The 17,526-nt window shown below is 49.2% G+C and overlaps 1 protein-coding gene across 6 annotated transcripts in view; it reads right to left on the bottom strand.

Annotated features, from left to right (window-relative positions):
* CIC (capicua transcriptional repressor) overlaps positions 1 to 17,231 on the bottom strand; it is an 83,013-nt gene extending 65,782 nt beyond the window's left edge. For 4 of the 6 annotated variants that reach the window (XM_069948543.1, XM_069948542.1, XM_069948544.1 and 1 more), the window contains exons 1-2: positions 17,125 to 17,206; positions 189 to 2,992 (exon numbers count right to left, since the gene is read on the bottom strand). In XM_069948543.1, the coding sequence (XP_069804644.1) occupies positions 189 to 2,961 (2,773 nt within the window). In that variant the 5' untranslated portion in view covers positions 2,962 to 2,992; positions 17,125 to 17,206. Of the gene's footprint in view, positions 1 to 188; positions 2,993 to 16,502; positions 16,557 to 17,124 lie in introns of those variants that run through there. The other 2 variants (XM_069948545.1, XM_069948540.1) reach the window with 2 other exon arrangements.
* Positions 17,232 to 17,526: the final 295 nt, after the last annotated feature.

Below are 17,526 nucleotides of genomic sequence, written 5' to 3'. Positions count from 1 at the left end.
TCCAAGGAATTGTGTCATGGGCAGTTTCTTAATAATTTATACAGGGATTCCACTCTTCAAAATCAGGAGCAATCTGAGACATAAAGACATCAAGTTTCCAGCCTCATGTTACCCAGATTGCTCCTGAGAGGGGTCGTCACTCCATTACAATAACACTTGTGCACCTTTTATATATAGACGTGGCTTACCTGTGCCTGGCCGTCCCATGATGATCTCCTTCTTAGGTGCGGGGTGGCTGCTGTAGTCGCTGGGTACGATCACTGGCAGCAGAGCAGCAGGGGATGGATGGAAGGCAACAGGCTGGAATGGTGAGGAGACACTGAATACAGCTGGAGGGTGATCTGAAGAACCGGATGATGTGCAGGTAATCGACTCTCCAGTGCTTGTCTGAACTGATGGCAAGGACCGTGCCACGTTCTGTATCTGGGTGGCATTGATGGGCACTGGTATCTGGAGTTGAGTCTTAGTAGGAAGCTCCTTGGAACAAACTTTAACCAGGCACCTGGGACTTCCACCCCCTGTGACTGCTCCACCGATACCACGAGATCCACCATCAGAGGGTTTCTCCACAAACTTTGACGGTAGAGGGACATCTGGGTTCCGTACAATAACAGGTGAATCTCTTTGCACAGCAGGGACCCTCCGGACGGTAGGGCTAGGGTCTGAGGTCAGGCCCGCAGGGGGCGACAGGAGCAAAGATGGAGAGGCCTGTTGGGATCGGGGAAATATAGCGGGTGATACAGATCGAAACCCGGCAGGCGTGGATGGGGTTGGGGTATGGGAGACAGAGTCCACCCCTGAGTCCATACTATCAGTCTTCTGGAAGTCAGCAGCTGAGCTGGCACTGCCATGGTGGGAATCTGGTTTCCTCTTGCTGGGGCTCATGGGTACGGTAAAGGTGAGGTTGGTCTGGAATGAGGGTAGGATGCCAGTTGGTTGCCTCTCTCGGTGGTGGGAGTGGTGCAGCATCTCTGGGGTTAACACTGCTTGCCCTTTGGGGGTGCTTGCGCTAACGTGACGACTTCGGGCCGCTCTCTGGATGACAGGGGAAGCATTAATAGGACTAAAATTGGCTGGTCTAAAGCCGAAGAGCGGAGAAGGTGACGGAGATGGTGTTGGGGAGAATGGAGACTGGTTAGAGACAGGTGAGAAGGATGGCGTTCCAGAGCGGGAACTTCCCAGAGACACTAACATATTTGCAGCTTCACACTCATCAAAGTCAAAGCGAGAGAGGTCTGCAGCCGCCACCAGCCGTGGGCGAGAGTCTGTGCGTATGCTGCTGACTTCACTGTCCCGTGAGGTGTCATCCCAGTCAAACTCTGTACTCCCCTCTCTGCCACCACGGCCTTCAGACAAGCTCTCCATCTCTTTCGTCCTCATTGACAGATGCCGGGAACAGTATCCTCTACGTTGCGACTCCTTCATGCAGCCATCCCGAGAGCACAGTCGCCTCCACTGCTTCCCATTAAACTTTTTCCGTATACCATTCGGGGTGCAAACTACGTCTCCTTTCTTGTACTTCTGTTGTGCTGCTGTTAAAGGGGTACGGGAGCGAGAGCCTGGCGTACTGCATTTATCCAAAGATACGCTACTACAACTGCTCCGGCTTCCGGCATCTGGACTCAGTAAGGGGGATGGCTGCTCGGGTAAGCGGCTCATAATCCCATAAGCGGGTGACTTGGGTGGGGAAAGGATACAATGCTGCACAGAAGACAACTTCTCTTCACTGACAGGCATACTAAAGCTTATCTTGGAGACCTCGGCATCCTCTAGGTGCTTTTGTTCTGACACTGACACTGGTATTTCTACCGACACACCTGACTGCTGCTCGGAGGGATGTGTGGTGGAGAATCTTCCTAGTGTTGCTTGTGGCTTCTCTTCTGCTGCTCGTGGAGGCATCAACATTGGCTCTTTACACCTTGGAAAGCGCAGAAGCCGAATACTATTGTGAGGGACCCAGCCATAGTCCCGATCCCGCCGACCTGGGCTCTGCTGAAAGCACACTTTATAAGACAGCGGATTCTGAACGATTTCTACAACAGTTCCCTCTCGGAAAGTTGTGCTCTCGGGTCCGACACACGCACACACCGAGGAATCCACTTCTACTTCACCTGGTGCTGGGATCTGATCTACAAGGATCGGCTCTTGCATGATGTCCAGGAACGTTATAGTCTGTGAGCCAGGAAACAGCACTCCAAGTTCCTGGTTCCGACGGACTTGCTTTACCTGGCAAAGATGGAAAGCATCCTCCTTCCTGGCCAGGATCTTCTGTGGTTGCAGAGGACCTCGCGCGTCGATCTCAGACCAAGACGTGGCTGGTGGCTCCAGCTCGGTTTGGACTTTCTCAGTTTCTTCTTCTAAATCTGCAGAGTGTTCGCTAGCCGTATCTGTACTAGAAGACCTCACAGAGGGGCATATGTCCTCCGTTTCAATGGCAGGAGTTGCCGACTGTTCTAACATGCACTCCTGTGGTACAGTAGGTCCTTCGCTGCTGCTGGAAGAATCTTCTTGTGATCCTTGGCCCTCCACGTACTTCCTCTTGGGTGCTTTGGACTTAAAAGTTGCAGTTTTCCTGCTCAAAGGCATTTCCCAGCGGGGCGGCTCATACACCCCTTTACTTATCACTTGGTCATTGTGAGATGCTTCCATGCAAACCTGAGATGTGCCAGCCTGCGTCTCCACCTCCATCATCTGTTCTGAGTCATGCGACGGCAGCTCCTCTTCTTTTATCCGGGTCGCCGCTATATCTGTCACTGCAGGCTCCACTTTTACCTGCATCTTCCTCGCACCTACAAATGCCAGGTGAGGTCCTGATTCCTCCACTGCCTCTTCCGATGCCTCCTCCTCTGTAGCCTCTTCCTCCTGCCTCCCTTCCTCCACCTTTCTTTTCTGTTTCTTGCTGCGGGTGGAGTTTGATGCTTTGCTGTTTCCTGGGCCTGCAGCTTTCTTTACTGGTTTCATCTTTGGGGGTTCTCTCCTAGAAAGACGGCACCTTCAAAAGAAAAAATAAAACAAAATCAGTACATGCCATGTAACACACAGAGGATTAAAGGGACATACACTGCAATGTTTGCCAAAATATAACAAAAAGCAGAATTTGACAACCTCCATCTTTGCAGCTACTGCTAAACTACAACTCCCATTATGCTCTGGCAGTCGAAGACTGCCAGATGGGAGCTGTAGTTTTGCAACAGCTGGAGGGCCACAGATTGAGAAACCCTGACTTAAAGGGATTCTCTCAAAGAGGTTGTCAAGATGGAATGATCCATTAAACCTATAAAACCTAGACACTATAATATATATGAATGGACATAAAAATAGAGAAGATGATGGGCGGGGCCCAGTGTTAATGTAATTGAAGCACCCAATAAATAATCCGCTTCAAGGTTAGGAGCTCAGGATCGGAGGAATCGGAGATGGATTTGCAATGTGATGTAAAATACCCCCTATGTGTTATTTGACAATTTTCACATTTCATCATTCCTAAGAGGGATTTAAAGGCGTACTCCACCCACAAAATCTAGTTACGAAGTACTACCACGCCTCCTTCACCTTTTAGTAGCCTCGGTTCAGTAACAATTCCACCACGTAAAACTTGACACCCTGAGACAAACTAGTTACTAGGGATTAGGCATTGCATAAAAACCCTGAGAAAATGTTGTTGTTAGGCATTATATCCATAGCAACCAGACTGACTTACATAACTGAGTTATAATAGCACTATGGTGACAGTAAGCTCCCTCTCGCCCTCTATTGGTCAGAGCAGCTCACACTCTAGAAGACTGGTAATGTAAGTTTTCCATTGGTTTGCCCTTAACGTCTAGCAATCTGACAATCCTGAGCAATTCATCAATCAGGCCCGCAGCAGCCGGCCTTACTGTCTTAGTAAGACAATCCCTTTAAGTGCACTGCTCTTCTTTAGGGTCCCCATTCTGGAGAGCAGCTACAGCTGTCCTAGTGCCAGCGGAACTGACATGGAGGAAACAAGGTGGTCACCGAATCATTTACTAGGCCATCAGGCCTGGCACACCTAAAGCTGCAGTATGACGGCTCCAGCAAACAGCTCCTCATAGCTCAGCTTCCTGAACCTGTGTGGGAGACGGGTAGGCGATTGCGGTTTATGGCAGTCACATTAATCTTTATGAATTGGCAGCAGCCGTTCTTTAAAGGGGCATTCCCATTCCATCACTAGGATATGCCATGACTTTCTCTAATTCATGGGTCTCCAAACTGCAGCCCTCCAGCTGTTGCGAAACTACAACTCCCATCATGCCTGGACAGCTTAAGCCTTGGATTTGGCTGTCCAGGCATGATGGGAAATGTAGTTTAGCAACAGCTGGAGGGCCGCAGTTTGGAGACCCATTGGTGGGTCTATGATTCTGCAACCCCCATCGATCCGGAGAATGAGGGGACCATAGTGCTCAATTAAATAGGACATGCTACACATGTGCATACACAGGAATGGTGGGGGGATCCCAGGGGTCACAGGTGGAGAGCCAAATGCTGGGCCCCAACCAGTCAGAAAGTGGTGGTATGTCAATGCCTTTCAAAAGGTGAAAATCCTCTTTAACCCCTTAATGGCCTGGTCTAATGTTTGGGGTTTTTTCTTTGGTTTCTTTGCTTTATGCAGGAAAAGTTAAATATAATTTTTTATTACATCACATCAGAATTGTGCTATCAGTTTAATGTATCCGCTCTATGAAAAAAAAAATGGATGCAAAAACGGATGGTAAAAACGGATGCTGTTGTATGCCATCTGTTTTGATCCGTTTTCCATTGACATATTATAAGGCTACGTTCCCACTCTGTAAGACACCGGTCGGGTCACAGAATGGCCGGTGTCAGAAAAGATCATTAACTGCTGTTCAATTTGGATGCGGGCGCATCAGTGCGCACCTGCATCTAAATTCCCCGCTGCTCATAATGGATCTATACACTCAGACCCAGAACCAGTGACACTTCACACTACGGAATCTGCTACGAAATTCCATACTGGAAACCCCCTATGCGGTCTCGGCACCGAATCCTGCCTCCTATCTGTTTGAATGGGAGCGCCTCCGCTCAAAGAATTGACATGTCAGTTCTTTAAGCAAAGAGGAGCGGAGAACGGAGGCGCACTAGCCCTCCCATTCAAACAGATAGGCAGGATTCGGCGACGAGTCCATGCAGGGGGGTTTTGGGTGTTCCCACGGAATTTCGAGGCCAACACCGCAGTGGGAACGGCCCCTACGGGTACAAAGATTTCACTATGATACAGACAGGTATTTGTGCAAACATACAAAGAGTTAAAAAAACATTTTTTTAAATGATTCTTGTTATTGTTTATTTATTGTACCATTCACATTTCACATAAGAGTCCTTGGCAGCTAGTCCGAGAGATATAAAGTAAAAGTACGTGAACCCTGGTGGGTCAGAGCCGTGCAGGGGAAATCTGTAACGCTAGTCAATATCTAAAATAAAAATTAAAAATTAAAACATTTAAAAACTAAAAAAAAAAAAGTAAAAAAAAAAAAAATCTAATTTAGTAGTAGTAGTAGTAGTAGTAGAAGTAATCAGTGACACCCGGGATGGTAATGTCAGCACAACACACAATAATCACTTCTATCGTCAACGCAAAATGTCAATATCCGCAGAGGCGCCGGCCCTAATGTAATGGATTGCACTTATTCACCGTGTCATCACTAGCGCGGTGCGGCATCAGCCACCGGTTCACCTTGGGAATCAAAGCTTTTCCAGCCATGACTCTATACTTTATCAGGGGAATTGGTGATGTCAGGGACACAATTACTAGTGTGAGGTGTTGCCCCCGGCAACCAGCTTCCATATTTGTTAAATATGGTGTCATATTGGTTGCTTACTGTGACTCCTCCTACTCTTAAAGCTCTGCAGCCCTTATATATTAAAGCTGTGTTGCTCCTAGCAACCAATCCCAGTTTTACTTTCATTACTTAGGAGCTGTGACTGGTTGCTATGGGCTGTCCAGGCATGATGGGAATAGTAGTTTTGCAACAGCGAAAATTATTTTCTTTTAAATAAAGTGGTTTCAGAAAGTTATATAGATTTGTAATTTACTTCTGTAAAAATGGCAAGTCTTCCAGTACTTATCAGCTGCTGTATGTCCTGCAGGAAGTGGTGTATTCTTTTCAGTCGGAGGTTATGCTCACACTGAGCAAATTTAGCAGAATTCCGCGGTGGAGCTCTCTGCTGTGGAATCCCGCCGGCATCTCTATAGGAGGGCTCTTGGGCCTTCTTAAAGAATTGACACCACCCCTGTCCGTGTCAAGAACTATCCAGAGCAGGAGAGGTTTTCTATGGACAGTTCCTGACATGCAGTCAGTATCCTTCTCCACTCCAAGGCGGGTAAAACAGGCGCAGGTCCAAGAGGTAATAGTGATATAAAATATCATAAAATTTATTAAAAGAATTATGCCAGCGACACAACGCGTTTCGAGACCGATCCGGTCTCTTTATCAAATGTCTAATGCCATAATAATACAAAGGCACATATATATATAGAGAGAAAAAAAAATAAAAATTAAGGATGGAACCACCACTGCTTACATCATCATAGGGAGGATCAAGCAAGGGTTAACGCTTACCCTCCAAAAACATAATATGCTATTCCATAAATAACTCCCTCATGTATATAAATCCACTTTAAAAATACACATATTTGTATCATTATAATCTCGGACGTAATCGACGATGACTGTGCATAAGTCCATATCAGCAATTATAACTGGTGGACTAAACAAGGCAAACAGTTGAAGTCAAGTGTGTGAACAGACACTAAAACACAAAATCCCAAAAAACTGCTGCAGTGTGTGAACTGTCTTTAATCCCTGTGGGGATTAGTCAGGAGTGGCTGCGGTTCATTCACATGCTATCAGTAAGAGTTGTGCCTAATGCTAAGTTCACACGAGGCGATTATTGGCCCGATCGCACGATTAACGACTTCGAAGTAACGATATTTTTTTTTATAACGTTCAGCGTTTAGACGGTATGATATATCGTACGGAAAAATGGTTTTTCGATCGCGCGCCCGCAGCCCGGCCCGCCCCCCCCGCTCAACCGCAGACCCCTGCGCCGCCCCGATCGCCATCCCCGCTCCGATTGCCACCCCCGCCGCTCCGATCGCCAACCCCGCCGTTCCGATCGCCAACCCCGCCGCTCCGATCGCCAACCCCGCCGCTCCCGCTCAAATCGCCACCCCCGCCTCCGCTCCAATCGCTCCCCCCCCCCGCCGCCGCTCCAATCACGTAGCAGGTCTTCAAATTCCCGGCACCGATTGGCTGAAGGGGAGCCGTTTGATATTCCCGGCTCCCCTCTTCAGCCAATCAGTGCACTGAAGAGGGGAGCCGGGGATGTGGAAGACCTGCTACGCGGAGCAGGTAAAGTATGGTCGCGGCGGCGGCGATCGAGCCGGCGCAGGGGGCTGCAGATGAGCGGGGGGCCGGGCGGCGGGGGGCCAGACTATTGCGCGACGACTGTTTACACGGAACGATCGGCGAATTTTTTGAGCACTAGGAACGACGATTTATGAACATGTTAAAAGATCAAAATGAACGATTTCTCGCTCGTCGCGCGATCGTTCGCTGCGTTTACACGTACGATTATCGTTCGAATTTGATCGTTATCGTGCAAATCCGCACAATAATCGTTCCGTGTAAACGTAGCATTAGGGTCCATTTACACAGAAAGATTATCTGACAGATTATCTGCCAAAGATTTGAAGCCAAAGCCAGGAGTGGATTTTAAAAAAAGGAAAAATCTCAGGCTTTCCTGTATGACCTGATCTCTGTTCATAGTCTGTTTCTGCCTTTGGCTTCAAATCTTTGGCAGATAATCTTTTTGTGTAAATGGACCCTTACATCAGCACAACCTACTCAGGTGAGAGTTCTATGTGCTTACTTTCACCACTTCAGCCCTGTCTGAGTTACGCTATGGAGCGCTGTCTTATATTTTAGTTCCTGACATGGACAGAGGTGGCAGCAGAGAGCACTGTGTCAGACTAAAGCAGGGGTGGGGAACCTCCGGCCCGCGGGCCGCATCCGGCCCCTGAGACCTCCCGATGCGGCCCGCGGCCCGCGGCTCCCCTGTGACACGCGCTGCTTTGGAGGAGGAAGGAGCCGGCGCACACAGCATCCTCTGTGACAGCTGCCGTGCTGTCTGTGTCGGCTCCTTCCTCCTCCAAAGCGGCGCGTGTCTTCAGTCTCCTGCGGGCCGCGCGCGATGACGTCATTTCATCGCGCGCCGCCTGCAGGAGAAGACCGGCACAGAGGACCTGGGAGAGAAGAGGACCTGGACAGCGTGGGAACGGAGGTAAGGTGAGAGGGATGTTTATTTTTTTTTTATTTGGGGGTTAAATAGGCTACCAGGGACATGCCTGATTGGGGGGGGGGGATAACTAGGCTACCAGGGACATGCCTGATGGGGGGGGGGGGGATAACTAGGCTACCAGGGACATGCCTGATGGGGGGGGGGGGGGGATAACTAGGCTACCAGGGACATGCCTGATGGGGGGGGGGATAACTAGGCTACCAGGGACATGACTGATGGGGGGGGGGATAACTAGGCTACCAGGGACATGACTGATGGGGGGGGGATAACTAGGCAACCAGGGACATGACTGATGGGGGGGGGATAACTAGGCTACCAGGGACATGACTGATGGGGGGGGGATAACTAGGCTACCAGGGACATGACTGATGGGGGGGGGATAACTAGGCTACCAGGGACATGACTGATGGGGGGGGGGGGGGATAACTAGGCTACCAGGGACATGACTGATGGGGGGGGGGATAACTAGGCTACCAGGGAAATGAATGATGGGGGGGGGGATAACTAGGCTACCAGGGACATGACTGATGGGGGGGGGGATAACTAGGCTACCAGGGACATGACTGATGGGGGGGGGGATAACTAGGCTACCAGGGACATGACTGATGGGGGGGGGGGGATAACTAGGCTACCAGGGACATGACTGGTGGGGGGGGGGGGATAACTAGGCTACCAGGGACATGACTGATGGGGGGGGGATAACTAGGCTACCAGGGACATGACTGATGGGGGGGGGATAACTAGGCTACCAGGGACATGACTGATGGGGGGGGATAACTAGGCCACCAGGGACATGACTGATGGGGGGGGGGGGATAACTAGGCTACCAGGGACATGACTGATGGGGGTTAACTAGTCCACCAGGGACATGAGTGATGGGGGGGGATAACTAGGCTACTAGGGACAAGACTGTTGGGGGTTTACTGGTCCACCAGGGACATGACTGTTGGGTGTTTACTGGTCCACCAGGCATATGACTGTTGGGGGTTAACTGGTCCACCAGGGACATGACTGTTGGGGGGGGGGGGATAACTAGGCCACCAGGGACATGACTGTTGGGGGTTAACTGGTCCACCAGGCATATGACTGTTGGGGGTTAACTGGTCCACCAGGGACATGACTGTTGGGAGTTAACTAGGCTACCAGGGACATGACTGTTGGGGGTTAACTAGGCTACCAGGGACATGACTGTTGGGGGTTAACTAGGCCACCAGGGACATGACTGTTGGGGGTTAACTAGGCCACCAGGGACATGACTAATGGGGGTTAACTAGGCCACCAGGGACAGGCCTGATGGGGGGTTAACTAGGCTACCAGGGACATGCCTGATGGGGGGTTAACTAGGCTACCAGGGACATGACTGAGGGATTAACTAGGCTACCAGGGACATGACTGATGTGGGTTAACTAGGCCACCAGGGACATGCCTGATGGGGGTTAACTGGTCCACCAGGGACAGGCCTGATGGGGGTTAGCTAGGCCACCAGGGACATGACTGTTGGGGGTTAACTAGGCCACCAGGGACATGACTAATGGGGGTTAATTAGGCTACCAGGGACATGCCTGATGGGGGGTTAACTAGGCTACCAGGGACATGACTGAGGGATTAACTAGGCTACCAGGGACATGACTGATGTGGGTTAACTAGGCCACCAGGGACATGCCTGATGGGGGTTAACTGGTCCACCAGGGACAGGCCTGATGGGGGTTAGCTAGGCCACCAGGGACATGACTGTTGGGGGTTAACTAGGCCACCAGGGACATGACTAATGGGGGTTAATTAGGCTACCAGGGACATGCCTGATGGGGGTTAACTAGGCTACCAGGGACATGACTGATGGGGGTTAACTAGTCCACCAGGGACATGACTGATGGGGGTTAACTAGGCTACCAGGGGCATGACTGATGGGGGTTAACTAGGCTACCAGGGACATGCCTGATGGGGGTTAACTAGGCTACCAGGGACATGGCTGGGGGGGTTAACTAGGCTACCAGGGACATGGCTGGGGGTTAACTACAATAGCAGGGGCACTAGGCGAACAATACTTTGCCTTGCCCTGGGTGCTGCAAACCCCCGCTACTAACTGCCGCGCACGGTATGCGGCCCTCGAATGATTTTATAAATGCCCGACCGGCCCTCGACATGGAAAAGGTTCCCCACCCCTGGACTAAAGGGAATACAGGACATACAGCAGCTGATAAGTACTGGAAGGCTTGACATTTTAAATAGACGTAAATTACAAATCTATATAACTTTCTGACACCAGTTGATTTGAAAGAAAACAATTTCACTGGAGTGCCCCTTTAACAACACCATAAACCTGCATTTAAATCATTGTGCAACCCGCAATCTTATAGGCAGTGGCCCATAGACCACCATACAAGGCGATGACCTTCCCCCACCATTGCCAGTCCATTCTAATATGCTTCGTAACTCTGTGTCTTGCCATGTTCAGGATCTTCGCTTGCTGTCAGTGGATGGAAACCATTATTTTTTTTTTACCAACTATTAAATTTTTACATTTTTTTTCTAAGATACCAATTATTGCCAAGTTCCTATCCATTCATGCTTCAATAAAGCACAGCATTACACGTCTTTTGGCATTCACATACTCCGTTCACGGTCCGGAATTACGGAAGATGCGCAACGCAACAGACTTCATAATGAATGTTGCCGGGAGCTCCGGAGTCCATTCCGATGCACATCATCTGTAACGCATGAAGGTTCTTGCACTTTCCTCCTACCTCCTGAATGGCTGCCGGTTTCTCACTCACTCTCCTGGATGGGATTTTGTTGGGGTAGGATGGCTTGTACTGCAGACACATTGTGACTGTATAAGGTTGCCATTCACTGACTGCTAACAAAGATCTTGAAAAGAAGAACTGAAACGAAAAGTCGCCAAACTTTAATAACGGTTCCGCTTCGTTTGCATAAAAAACATCCGCAGATCACGTGACTTACGAGCTAAAATTTTGCCGGTAATTAATCATTTCTCTTGCGTCTATAACAAGCCTCACTACAGAGCGATAGCCGGACTACTACACCCATCATTGGCAAGATGGAGTCACGGATGCACATTCAGCAATGACAGCAACCTGACGCCAAATTTACCGGGACATTACATTTGGCGAGCACCATGCATGTTTTCCCGGAATGGGGCACATCCATAAGGAACGGTGAATTATTCTGCCGCCTGCCTTTTCTTTCCACGTCGCAGAATTAAATAAAAAATGGCGCATGTCTCCGGGTAAATACGGCCAGTGTTATTTACGCCACCATCGTCTGATAAATGTGCCCTGGTGTCTATAAAGGGACAAGCGCAGACAGGACTCAAACATAGATAGCCCATCCCCCCCCCCCCCCCAACCATCTCCCCCTCCCCCAGGCTTTTCTCTGCCAGGCAGAATATAGAGCAGCGTTGAAAGGGTTAAGAGGGGACTGCGCTCTTATGAAGGATGCAGAGCGCAGTATGGCAGGGTGCATATGTTATCAGCATCATAAAGACACGGTCTGCTGATCACACACACCATGAAGCATGCAGACATGTCCTGACACATACCCACGTAGCAGAGCATGCAGCGGCACACACACATTACACGGATGTAGATACCTGACCGCAGGAACGCGTGCACCTGAGCTTCCACATAGGTATACCGTACGCGCGGCGCTACGGCTAAAATGGCTGCTCGGACCCAGACCGACGCATTTCAGACAGCCTGGGTGAAGATCACCATAGTGGGGGTCTGCTCTTCCACCCCCCTGCTATCTGTCACCGATGATGTCGGCTCATAAACATCACTAAGTTGATAGATCCTGTCCATCGAAGCCCCCGCTAGCCTATGGTACACCTGGGTGCCCGCCCCTTGTCTCCGATATAATCCTTGCCCCCGTCATACCTGGTATTCAATGTAAAGGTATACGACAACCCCCCCCCTCCCCCAACATATGCACTGATCATATACAAAGAAGACGTGCTAGCACACATATGTCTTAAAGGACATGTCCGGGCACATCTTCATGCAAATATGCAAATGGGGACATGTACCCGCGCACCCACCAGACACCCACACAGACTGCAGGAGAAAACATATGTCCGGAAAGCACTGGCATCGCACACAGACATGTACGGCTGGGGGGGGGGAGACACGCTCAGGGGTAACGCTACCGACATGCACAACGCACACACACACACACATGACACGCAGGGATTCACGAACAGACCGAGACATCCAGACTATCTCCCACATGTACACCTACGCGTTTCACTCACGAGTTCTCACCCCCTCAAGTCACATCACAGTCTCGTTGCCAATGATTCTTGGGGAAGGTGCAGTGCCAACGTACAATACCCGGCAAACCCATGACTTCATAATCGCCATCCATAACCTACTGCCCCCAGCAGGGAGGGGGGGAGGGGGAACTCCAATCTCAATCATTCCAACCACACGGGAGCCCATTATGCATATAATATTCTGGATATAATGGGATGGCAGCATACAAAGCTTACACCCTTCCCCCGCAACCCTCATCCTATACATGGGCATAGGTTATCACCGCACTGTACTTACTCCCACCATTCCTTCTCCGCACTATTCTAGTCATCCTATTCCCTTTCATCATACAGGAGTTGCAGTACATGTGATGTATTAGTACTATGATCAGGCTGCGCTGGTGCCCCACAAGAATGCACCAGTATAATCAATGGCAGGAGATTAGGGTGGGGGGGCAGTACATGATGTGCATTGGACCCTTTATAACACTCCTATTCACAACAGTTTGCACCAATTCCACTGTAATACCAGCTCCTTTATGCTGGTATTACACTCTTCAATGTACACTAGTGCCCCACTGACACTACACTTGTGTGAACAAGATAAAAGTTCTATTGATTTCTGGACAATACTAGTGATTAGTGATGAGCAAATACTGTTCGATCGAATAGTGAGATATTCGAATATTCGATATATGTACGAATATCCCGCGAATATTCGACAAATATTCGATAAGCATTCAAATCCCCCAGCTTCCGGTTTTACCATCCAAATGGTCAAATAGATGTTTTTCACTAATCGAATACTTGTTCCCATAGACTTTAATGGGATCGAATATTCAAATATTCGCGGGATATTCGTACGAATATCGAATATTCGAATATCTCACTATTCGCTCATCACTACTAGTGATCCTATAAATCCCTATGCTTATACATAAATCTAGTTTAGACTACACTAGTGATCCTATCAATACCTTGGTCACACTCACACCCACTTTGCAAACTGGTAATATCGCCCTTTTCATAGTAACATCCACACTGCTGAAAACTAGTGATCCTGTTACTACCGTGCTCAAATTCACATCCACTTTGCACGACACTAGTGATCCCATTAATCCCTCGCTCATAATCACATTCATTTTGCACAACACTAGTGATCCCGATAATACAATGCTCATACTCACATCCACAGTGCACAATACTAGTGATCTCATTAATCACTCACTCATACTGGCATCCACTGTGCACGACACCTGTGATCCCACATCTCACTCATAATCGCATCCACTTTGCACAACACTAGTGATCCCATTAATGTCGTTCATAATCGCATCCACTCTGCATGACACCTGTGATCCCACTTCTCGCTTATAATCACTTCCACTTTGCACACTATCGATCGTATTAATCCCTCACTCATACTCGCATCAACTGTGCACGACACTAGTGATCCCACATCTCACTCATAATCAAATCCACTTTGCACGACACTAGTGATCCCATTAATCCCTTGCTCATAATCACATTCATTTTGCACGACACTAGTGATCCCATTAGTACAATGCTGATAATGACGTCCACTGTGCACTCTTTCAGTGACCGCCCCCGCTATCCCTTCGCTTGGCTCTGCTGTTCCAGACACCCGGCTGACCTTATAGCAGTGATGCGCTGTCACACTAATGATTAACAGGTCTTTGTGCTCACCACATCCTCCCTACACCGGGGATCATCACATCCTCTCCCTACATAATAATTCCCTGTGCACAGATGTAGGTGAGCGCTCTGCGTCCTTTAAGCGCCTATAATAGCTTCCCATGCAGTCCTATGCGACTGCGCCCTTAAAGTGTGAAAACAGTATGGTAGCTTCACTTGCAGTCCTATGTAAATCTGGAGGTAATAGTTGCGTCACACAACCAACGACAAACTCACCTCTGCTGCATCCCCCCCCCCCACTTACAATGCATTACAGCCAGCAGTGTGCGGGGCCGTGCTGTATACATGACGTAGGGAAGATGGAGCAATTACCCTGGAAATGATTATTTACGGTGAGGCGAGTTTTACAGCACATACGCCGGGGTCGGGATTTGGAAGTTAACCCTTTGCACCCTGCACAGTTATCACACGGCAGCCCTGGCTTCCTGCAGGAGACAAAGGCCGTGTGTGTACTCGGTGCTGTGCACATTTATTTATCCTCCTCGCAGCCGGGTAATAATAACTCTGAGAATGTGAGATGGCCGAGTGGGCAACACCCACATTCTTTGCCACATGGCACGGGCCGAGGTCCTGGATGTGGGCCGGCTCGCCCCGTGGTTTGCTAGGAGGACTCGGGCCTTGCAGCCCGGGGAGAGGTATAGGGGTAAGATTACGTAATCGCCTCCGTCTGCAGCAAACAACTCAAAAAAGAAACAAGGAGCCGACTTTATTTATACAATGTGTAAGGAACCCAACTTTCCCACCACCCTGATAGGTATTAAACTTCATTCTCCTCCCCTTCTATCATGCAGCATACCCACAAGGAAACTATCCCCACCCTCCCCCATCCACAAAACAATATGAAGCTTTCATATAAAACCGTCAGCCTTTAAGACCATGTATGCTCCCTCTACAACCTACTGCTTATAGCAAATGAGGGCAGCCCGAGGAGTACAAAGGGTTAAGATATAAGGACTAGGTCATATGAACAGCTACACTTGATATGTATGTGCTCTGCACGTACACTGTCTAATACACAATCCACACATATACAGATGTAGCCTGTGATGTGTATGTCCTGTACATACACATATATATATATATATATATATATATATATATATATATATATACTGCGCAGTACAGTGTCATACCTCCTAGATACATATGTATAGGTCATATAAACATCATATGAATGGCCTGTGGGATAGATAGATAGATAGATAGATAGATAGATAGATAGATAGATAGGTGTGTGTCATGTACTTATCTCATACATGTGAATATACCATATGACTTCTCTATGTATACGCTCTAGATATCACACACACACACGTATAAACTATGCAAAATAGTGTCCAACCTAATACATACAAATATATCCTGTTACATACACAACATATGAATGGAGTAGGTATGTATACTGTGCCATATGTTATCTAAAACCTACATATGTATATGGTCAGTCATACGTGATATATATATATATATATATATATATATAAAACATATACATCATCCGTCATGTACAGTGTGCAATACATAATACATAGACATCGGATGAAGTGTGACCTCCATTCTGCATATCATATAGGAGTAGGATACGTCACATGTAAAATACATGATATACGCACGTTCTATGTCACGTATGTTATACTACATCCCATACATTATACGCACACAGTATATATGTGCCTATAACCTATATGTAGTGTACACTGTATGCTCTATACACTGTGCTACGCTATATACTATATGGAATCCCTCCTCTGTATGTGGATTATATAATATATTGTAATATTCACACAGCAGGGCGCAGTGTAATGTATAGAGTGTGATAGTCACTACGCCTGTAACACCTATAGGATCTGCCTCCTGTAAGTTTCCATCCCACAGAGCCCTGCGCTATGTATGCCTCATAAGCAGCAATTAAAGGGGAGGACTACAAGTGCCAGCACAGAATCCTCCTCCAGCCCTCTGCAGGTGACAGACACACAGGAGGACAGGGGAGCACACACACACAGAGGCTACTGCAGCTTCTGCCGGGACATTGCACACACAATAGGAGGCTGAAGCAGTGACTAGACACGGGGGAGAAGACAGAGGAGTGCCGGGCATCCCGTGCACACGTCCAGGCTGCGCTTGGAGGCAGGGAGGCGAAGCTCTAGGTGACCGGAGGGGAGCCGCGGACACTCACCTGGCCCTCACTCACGGACATCCACACACTGCTGCCTGGCCCCCTTACTCCAGGAGACAAAATGGTGAATGAAGCAGGAACAGCTGGAGAAGGCAACCAATCACAGCCCACAACTAGCCCAGTGACAGAGTCCTTGGCCAATAGGAAGCGAGCAGAGGCGGGGCATGATGACAAGCGGGCGAAAAAAGGCTTGAGCAACACATACAGTAGCCAATCAAAGGCGGATAACGGTGAAAAGTAGGCGGTAACGCACTAATAACAGCTGACAGGCTGGTACAGTAGCCAATAGGAAGAGAGGTAGGGCGTGGCCATAGCCCACCAACCATACTGCGAGATGAAGTGCCTTGTTTATCAAGAGCCGAGTCTGCCACAGGGCCTGCCGGGAGTTGTAGTTCGACATGGAAAAGGTTCGCCCAGACAGGAAGCGTAAACTACACGATAGAGAACTACAACTACCAGCAAGTACAGCGTGAAGTAGCTTGGCTGAAACAGGAGGTGGAAGAGCTGCAGGAATCCCTCTCGCTGGTCGAGAAACGGCCATGCGTGACATCGGAGTTTGGAAGTCAGTCCAGCTATGAGAGAACCGGAGCAGGTGCTGAGAGCGGGCTTTAGTGTCACTCACCCCTCTTTCCCCTCTCCCGGCTCTTCATCAGAAACCGGCAGCTCCAAGCCGTCTCTTCCCACACAGCAACAGCAAGAGCCCGTCAGGGTCGACCAATCGCCGTCCGGCTCCTGGGTGACGTCACCACCAGGAAGGCGGAGACTCGTTCTGGGGGACCCACTCACCGCCCGAGCCGGCCACGCCTCCCCCTGTCGGCGCGTGCCGGGGGATGGTTGCTAAGCTGATGTCACCATAGCGGCGGCTCATTGGCTGACAGGGGCCGAAGAGGCAGCCAATGGCGTGGGGCAGAGGTGACGTCTGGAAGCGTGTTGCCATCAAACTGGAAGGTGTGGGCGTGGCTCGGGCGACGATAAGGGACTTGTTACACACAAAGGGGCGTGGCCAGCTCCACCAATCCCAGAG

The sequence above is a fragment of the Dendropsophus ebraccatus genome, chromosome 12 (genome assembly GCF_027789765.1).
Source record: "Dendropsophus ebraccatus isolate aDenEbr1 chromosome 12, aDenEbr1.pat, whole genome shotgun sequence".
In the NCBI taxonomy this organism is placed as follows: domain Eukaryota; kingdom Metazoa; phylum Chordata; class Amphibia; order Anura; family Hylidae; genus Dendropsophus; species Dendropsophus ebraccatus.
This window is presented reverse-complemented; position numbering and strand designations above follow the sequence as displayed.